This window comes from Helianthus annuus, chromosome 16, assembly GCF_002127325.2.
Source record: "Helianthus annuus cultivar XRQ/B chromosome 16, HanXRQr2.0-SUNRISE, whole genome shotgun sequence".
In the NCBI taxonomy this organism is placed as follows: Eukaryota; Viridiplantae; Streptophyta; class Magnoliopsida; order Asterales; family Asteraceae; genus Helianthus; species Helianthus annuus.
The window spans coordinates 137,638,592-137,647,295 of record NC_035448.2 but is presented as its reverse complement, the minus strand read 5'-3'; the positions used below and the strand labels follow the sequence as shown (position 1 = coordinate 137,647,295).

General features: G+C 39.6%; 1 protein-coding gene and 1 long non-coding RNA gene across 2 annotated transcripts; both read right to left on the bottom strand.

Moving 5' to 3' along the window:
- Nucleotides 1–932: 932 nt before the first annotated feature.
- Nucleotides 933–5,011, bottom strand: LOC110919652. Its single transcript, XM_022163916.1, has 3 exons — nt 3,778–5,011; nt 1,720–1,883; nt 933–1,142 (listed from the first exon to the last, which is right to left on the bottom strand). Exons 1-3 carry the CDS (start codon nt 5,009–5,011, stop codon nt 933–935), a joined length of 1,608 nt encoding a protein of 535 aa, XP_022019608.1.
- Nucleotides 5,012–6,429: 1,418 nt separating this feature from the next.
- Nucleotides 6,430–7,876, bottom strand: LOC118488075. The gene is made up of 3 exons (XR_004883619.1): nt 7,745–7,876; nt 7,216–7,269; nt 6,430–6,719 (listed from the first exon to the last, which is right to left on the bottom strand). It is a non-coding gene; the product is annotated as an uncharacterized LOC118488075 (long non-coding RNA).
- Between the last annotated feature and the right edge of the window lie 828 nt (nt 7,877–8,704).

Here is an 8,704-nt window from a genome sequence, read left to right as displayed (position 1 = left end):
TCATGGCGAGTTCACTGGTGAGGAGAAAGTTACGATTGAATGAATTGTCTGTTTTGCCCTTAGCTATGAAAACTAAATCAGGGACATGTGTTCTGATCCTGTAGTCGTGTACGTAATGTAGGATAAGAGGAATTGTATTCTACACTTCCTCTCTCTCTCCCTCCCTCTCTCTCTCTCTATATATATATATATATATATATTTAATATATATGTCTAAATTGCCTAAATCCCATAATTCACGTTTGGGCTGAAGATGCTTTTGGCGACCCACTGTCTCTTGCAAATCAGCCTTTATTATTCGTCCCATGTAAGCATCTGATGTCTGATTGTCCAAGCAATATTATAATGGGCTCCTTTGATGTTGATATATATCGAATAAGATGGATCATGAGGGTTGAATTATTAGTATATCATATATATTGGCTAATGTCCCAATAACTCAAAAATTCACGCAACTTGCTGGCCCATATCCCTGTCACGTAACTCTACTAACACAAGGGCCTTTCATGTCCCGTAGTGGGCCTGCCAAGCCCAATGGATTCCATACAATTCCCATATGTGTCAGTCTTTCACGGCCCGCGACAAGCTGGGCTCTTGGGTTCTACTGCCCATGGCGCAACAATGAGGTCAACTCGTTCAATGACAGCTTCGTGGCACGCGACAATGATCTTCAAACCCACCACGACGCGTGACGTGTATAAAACATGGTGTTTTCCTTTTTTTCCATCTGGTTTCACCTTTTGATCAATTGTTCTCGTCCCGGCACTTGATTTTCTCATTTTTAGCTCATTCTTCACTCCTTTTAGCTACTTTAATTCACCAAGTCCTGCGAAACGTAAACGAATCAAATATACGCGATATCTAAATAAAACGACACTAAAGATGACTAAAAAACGAACAAACTATACAAGAAAAATGATGTATTTTACAATTCACCAGTCTCTCAAACCCCCTAGCTCTAAACCTGATTTAGTGGTTATAGCTTTCACGTTATGGTTGGCTGGGTTAGGTTGAGTGTTACCCGAGAACTGACCCGGTGGTCGTGCTTGCAACTGGCGGGCAATGTCATCAACGGACCACTGAAGATTTAAAAGTGCGGACTGTTGATTCTTCAAAAGAAGGTCATGTTCCGATAACATTTTCTGAGTGACATGGTCTTTAACAACTAATTGAGAAAGAAGTTCCTCAATTCTATCCAAACTACTACCAGAACCCCCACTACCAGGTTGACCCTGCTAACCTGAACCTCCACTAGCAAACTGACCCTGCCCCCTATTTTGATTCGATTGGAAACCAGGAGGATTACCGGAAGAACGCCTACTACTACTACTACTGCTGCTGCTGCTGCCCCCACCACCACCACCACCACCACCACCACCACTACCACCACTACCACCACTACCACCACCACCATTACCACCACTACCACCACTACCACCACTACTACTACACCAGTTCAAATTATAATTGGAGTTATTATTATTAAATGTGCTCGTGGGACCCTGATTTTGACCGGTGATGTACTCGACCTGCTCCCGTGTAAGCATATGACACTCTAACGTAATGTGACCCCCCGACATACCTCACACTTATCTACTTTGGGCTTAAGTCTTGGATCTCTTTACTCACTTCTCTCTTGAAATCTTCCAAAGCGTCGACAACTGTAGTTTAAAAGCTAACTTGGTGTACACCTCTCGTAGTGGAGGATGAACTATGTACAGGAACGGATTTCCTGTATGCAGACCACTGTTCGTACTCAGATTGAGCAAAGCTCTCGAACAAGTCATTGCGCTCAGCCACCGTTTTCTTACCCATAAGGTGGCCTCCTGCAGAGGTATCGGAACGGGCCTTGGTGTCATAAGTGATCCCATTGTAAAATTTCTCTACAAGATGTAACACCTATAACATTTCGTCCAATGGTGAGGCGACACGTGTCACGAATTTCCAAATTAGGAAAGGGGATTTATCGTTAAAAAAGGGTAATTGCACGTTACCCCTGACCGCAAAAGGGATCTCCCTTCCCAAGCTAGGGACCCGATAACGCTGCCTGGTGGTGAATACCTAGCCGAGTTCGAGGTTCCACTGTGTAACGATACATATTAAATCCTCCAATTAATTCCCGACTGTGTTGAAGGAGTAAGGAAATTATATTCTACGTCCATTGAAACGTACTACGTATCTCCGACTAATCTCAACTACGAGAAAGGAAAGGGGCTAAAAGTGCCAAATGGCCAAAGATATAAAAGTCTAAGGACATAAGCTACAAATCCCCTAAATAACCCATGACTTAGATATAAGTTTTGAAGGGTTAGGTATGACAAAAACACGCTTATACAAGTCCAGGGACTATTTTCGATAAATTGCGAAAGTCTGCCAATTCTCGTATTTTTGAATACGGACCATGTGTGCCAATCCAAATATTTTTGTAATCAATAAAATCTTGCATTTTATTGATAAGAATGCAAAAATCAATCGTTGCGAAATTTCGGTCATTTTTCGTGTTCGTTATAGCGTTTGACGTAATTTTGCGAAACACGAAATGCGTAACCGAACAACCGAATGAACCGACATCCACGACATTTTCAGGCAAAATCCAAGTTACATATGCCTTAACACCTTTATAGAGCTTAAAAAGTGGGTTAAAAGGTGTTAAAAGTGACAAAACGTGACGAAACAAGTCTAGGGGCCAAATCTGCCAAGTTTCAAAATTTAGTTTGAGGGTATGGCGGGGCGGGACAGACTTTTCTTAGTCTGTCGCGGGTAGCCAAAGCTTACCAGTAATAGAAACTTGTTTCAGCCCCTTGTTTTTCATGCCTTGGAGCCCAAGAACTCGTGTTCTCCAAGTTGTAACCTGCATTTGACACTTGTTTGAACCTCCTTTGATTATGGACACCTCATGTGATACGCCCCATACCTTACTTAATTCGATGTGTATAATATGTAGGGAAAATTTTTGAAAATTTTGGCATGACCTATTCATTTAAAACCCCTAATTACCTGTTTTACACAAACAAACTTCAACATTTAACATCTTTGACAAAACCCAAGACGGACAAAGTTTACATTGAACACGACAAGACTACAACTACTAAGTTTTTACCGAACGACAAGGACATCGACATACTACATAAGCTTAAGTACATATGACCAAAAATTTAACCCATATCAAAATAATTTGTGACGGAAGCGTGAGGCGGGCGTAGATCAAGTGTGCACGTTCCAAGCCGTCCAATCGCCTAAGTCGTGGATTACATTTAACAACAAGCTTTAAAAAGTTAGTCCTATTACTTATTTTGCTTGCGATACCACTTTATAGTCGCATTCGTTTAAATTCATTCATTATCCTTATGCATTCGATTTACCCATTTAAATGGGTAAAGCATATATTCTCATAAAGAGATTCAAGCATACCATTTACGACCCGGTAACCTCGGGTTGATTGCTTCCAACATACCTGGTTTATAAGATCCATAAATGCAGCCGGCACATTCGTCAATCCAAACGACATGACTAGATATTCATAATGCCCATAACGGGTTCTAAACGCGGTCTTTGGAATATCTTCTCCCTGTACTCTAACTTGATGGTACCCCGAACGCAGGTCTATCTTGGAGAACCAACTCGCCCCTTGTAATTGATCAAAAAGGTCGTCAATTCTAGGTAAAGGGTAGCGGTTCTTTATGGTCAGCTTATTTAATTCTCTATAGTCGATGCACATGCGCATCGACCCGTCTTTCTTTTTAACAAATAAGACAGGTGCTCCCCAAGGCGACACACTTGGGCGTATGAAGCCCTTATCTAGAAGATCTTGTAATTGTGTCATTAATTCCCGCATCTCAGTGGGAGCCAACCTATAGGGAGCCTTCGCAACCGGTTTCGCACCCGGATTCAATTCGATTCGAAATTCTACTTCTCGCTCGGGAGGGAGCCCCGACAATTCTTCCGGAAATACATCTGGAAATTCGTTCACAATTTCGACATCTTCAAGCTTTGGGGAACCTTGTTGAGTATCTACCACGTAAGCTAAATATGCCATACTCCCATTGAGCACATACTTAATGGCTTGAACGAGGGTACATAGCTCCGCTTCCACCTTTCTTTCGCCTTGTATATTTAATCGCCTTCCACTTGGAGATTGGATAAGTATTATTTTGGTTTCACAATTTATCTCCGCGTGGTTTTGGGACATCCAATCCATACCCACTATTACTTTAAATTCCCCCAAAATCATAGGTATAAGATCGATGTCAAACTCCTCATCTTTGATGGTTAATTTACAACTCCTACATATTTCGTGCAGCAAATAATTTTTGCTATCGGATATTTCTACTTCTAAAGGCATCGACATTCGTTCAACCTTAAATGAAGGATGTTGTACAATTTCGTTTGAAATAAACGACATAGTGGCTCCGGTATCAAATAAAACATAAACCGGTATGGAGTTTAATAGAAAGATACATGAGACCACATTCGGTTGGGACTTGGCTTCTTCGGATGTGATTTGAAACATCCTCCCTTTAGCCCTAGAACCCTCTTGCTTCTTATCTTCTTTCTTTGACTCTTGCTGAAGTTTTGGGCATTCCGATTTGATGTGTCCCCTTTCAAAACAATTGAAGCAAGTCTTTGGGTTATTTGGACATTGATAAGACGAATGTCCCTCCTTACCACACTTGTAGCACCCCTTCTTGCCTAACAAACATTCTCCCGTATGAAGTTCTCCACAGGTCTTGCAAGGTGTAATACCACCCGTCGACTTATCTTTCCTTCCTTGCTCTTGATACTTCCCTTTTTTAGACGGACTCGAACTCGCACCTTTTTCATTTAATCTCTTTTCGCCGCGTTCTTCTTGTCTCTTAATTTCAATTTCTCTATCTCGTGCCAGATTGATAAGTTCATCAAGGGTCTCACATTTCGAGGGAGTGATGAACTCCCTAAATTCCGCCTTTAATACCCCGTAGAAGCGATTGATCTTCATCCTTTCAGTCTTCACAAAATCCCCACAGAACTTCATCTTATCCATGAAAATATTTGATATTTCATTTATTGACTCGTTTTTCTATCGGAGGTGCAAGAAATCCTCCTGAATCTTATCAATAGCCGACTGAGGGCAATGGTATCTCATAAAGGGCTCCTTAAATTCTTGTCAGGTCATCATTTGGAGTCTATCTTCCCCTATTTCCTTGCTATGCGCATCCCACTAATCTTTCGCCTGAAGAGTGAGTGTGCCAGTAGCGAACATCACCTGATCTTCCTTATCACATTGACTTCATATAAATACCGCTTCTATGTTAGAAATCCATCTTTGGCATGCGATCGGGTCAATTATACCATCATACGTTGCAGGATTGCACGGCATAAAGTCTTTATACGTGTATCGTCGTTCCTTGCCTTTACTTCTAGACCCCTCAATCAGTTCTTTCAACTCCTCGATCTTGCTAGTCATCATAGCATCCACGACTCCCAAAACCCGGCTTTCTACCTCTTGAGCTATTCGTGGGAGATTAGCTTGCATAACCCCTTCCGCTACTTCCGTGACTTTGCTCTCAAATGCTTCTTGTCTAGCCATATCATCATTATCATCATTAACATTTCTTACTTCGGCCTTCTACAAAAGGACGTTTTCATTCATCAGAAATCACAAGCTTTCCATATAGCACACACTTCGACCTTTGTTTAATACATTTGTAATCATATAATTCGAAATTTTGATCATCTAAGTTTCATCATTCGACTTATGTTATTCACGTCATCACTTTCTGTTCTTTACGAATCCTTTTTCGTTGTGATCACAGATTGTGATCATAAGTATCCTTTTTATTATGTTTATACGGATCTTATTTCATTATCTAGTAGTATTTTAGATCATACGAAATTCCAGTCATGAAAAGCAAACAAAACAAACAATTTTCAGCGGATCGTATTTCTAGCAGCCGTCGGCGACGACCTTGTCTACCGTTGGCGACGGGCTCTAAAAAGGGGCCGTCGCCCATTATGTCCGTAGACAGCAAGTTAGTGCGTCGGATCAATGGGGGGCATAGGCGACGGCTAAGTAGCCCGTAGGCGACGACCTCCCTATTGTTAAATCGCTGCAGAACTTGTTTTTGGCTGATTCGAGCATTTCCTGGGTCCGTTTTCAACCCCACAGGTCGAGGGACTTCTCATTTTACCCACATCATCATTTCTTAGCATACGTAACTTTAAAACTTATGCCGTGAACACATTGTACATACTTATATTTATCGAAAATTCAAATCTTTACCTCTTAGCGGTCTTGGAACGAGCACACCTTCGAACGAGCCGTCAGTTTGAGTTCAAGCACCACTACCTGTGCTCAAATCCCTCAAACCTTGGCTCTGATACCAACTTGATACGCCCCATACCTTACTTAATTCGATGTGTATAATATGTAGGGAAAATTTTTGAAAATTTCGGCATGAACTATTCATTTAAAACCACTAATTACCTGTTTTACACAAACAAACTTCAACATTTAACATCTTTGACAAAACCCAAGACAGACAAAGTTTACATTGAACACGACAAGACTACAACTACTAAGTTTTTACCCAACGACAAGGACATCGACATACTACATAAGCTTAAGTACATATGACCAAAAATTTAACCCATATCAAAATAATTTGTGACGGAAGCGTGAGGCGGGCGTAGATCAAGTGTGCACGTTCCAAGCCGTCCAATCGCCCAAGTCGTGGATTTACCTACATTTAACAACAAGCTATAAAAAGTTAGTCCTATTACTTATTTTGCTTGCGATACCACTTTATAGTCGCATTCGTTTAAATTCATTCATTATCCTTATGCATTCGATTTACCCATTTAAATGGGTAAGGCATATATTCTCATAAAGAGATTCAAGCATACCGTTTACGACCCGGTAACATCGGGTTGATTGCTTTCAACATAAACCTTTCGTTCTATCCGTATAACGGATTGAACTTCATACATCCGTTTTTGCTTTCACGGCCACCCGTTCTAGACGGATGGTATCATATCCTTACTCGACCTAGTTTACACGAACCGGTCGAGTTGCGTAGTTTAACATAATTCTTCGTTAGCATAACCAAATCCGCAAGGGATTTGCTATTTATTTACTAACACAGTAATCATTATAACAAGGAATAATCATTATAACAAGGTTTATTCGATATAATTACTAACAAAATTTAAGTAAAGTTTGTATGCAACGGAACATACCTCGGTCTTGTGATCCTTCCGATTTCTTGGAATTTGAACCTTCTTCCTTCACGCCTATATCAACACATTCATTCTTTCGTTTAGTACCCACAATTCATTCTATTATGTTCCAAATTACACATCATTATTCTTTGAAGCATTTCATCGAGCACCTAGTGTGCGTTACATTTATAAAGCATAATGTACAACATTTAAAGCATGACTTTACTAGTTTATTATATATGCCATCAATAATTAACCTAGTTCTTACAATTCCTTTAGTCTACACCAATTCATCTAGCATTCAAGTATTACAACCAGAATCACATATCAAGATTACATATAATCATAATCCCTATAATCTTCCTATTCATAATACAATTTCACAAGGTGGGTTTCATAAAATTTTCTTCCAATTAAACTAAAATCAAGCATGATTTCTATTCTAGGGAGTAACCCTAACATCTAATTAACACAAATCATACCACGAATTCATGATTGGGTTGAAACCCTCATCCTAAAATTCACCAAATTCAGAAATTCGACTTACCACTTCACTAGATATGCTTAGATGATTGAAACTTTAGAACATGCAGCAATTAAACTTTGATTTTTCCTTGTCAATTGGTGAATTTTGCAAGAACAAGGGTAAACCCTTGTTTTCCCTGCCCTTGATCGATCCCAGCATACGTACAAGATGTTTGTTTTTGGTTTAAACATAATTAAACCTTACTAAGTTATAATTTTTCATATTACCCCCTTGAAGCTTGTTAAGTGTTTGATTTAAACACTTCCATGATTTAACTTATTCTTGTGTTAAAATTAATTTCGGGATGTTACATCATGGGACATGTGTGATGATCTTATGACTTTAAAACAACTATAAATAGCAAGCTCTTTCACTTCTAACTTCTCATCTGGAAGTTCCTGATCAATTTGGGAGCTTCCTTGAAGTTCAAATCATTCTCTTGGATCACTTGTGAGTGCTCCATCGATAATTGCTTTGACTTATGATTTAGACCACTATGGTCCAGCCATTGTTCGAGTCGAACATGGCTACGTGATCGTAATTAGGTAGGTGTTAATCCCTCAAAAGGGCACCTCCTGAAAATCAAGTTTACTAGGTCAATTGACGGGTCAAAGTTTTCATGTTTAAAAAGTCAAACGGGTCAGATTTAATAAATCTTATAATATGATAATGTAGATGTTATAAATCATGTTTTGACACTTAAACAAGTTAGTAATAATTATCAGAGCATGTGTAAATATGTTCGGATCATCAATTCTAGTTTTAAGGTCGTTTCGCAACCGAAAGTCGCAAAGTGTGACTTCTGCTTTGACTTTCGATTCTGACCCGATTTAGATTAGTTTGCTACTGATTTAAGGTTGCATTATGATCATAATTTAACATAGCATAACCCTCTGAGGTTATATTACACGATCATAATCATATTCTGAGTTTTACGCAAGTTCCGTTATTATGCCATACTTTGACCAAATTGCCCTTTTT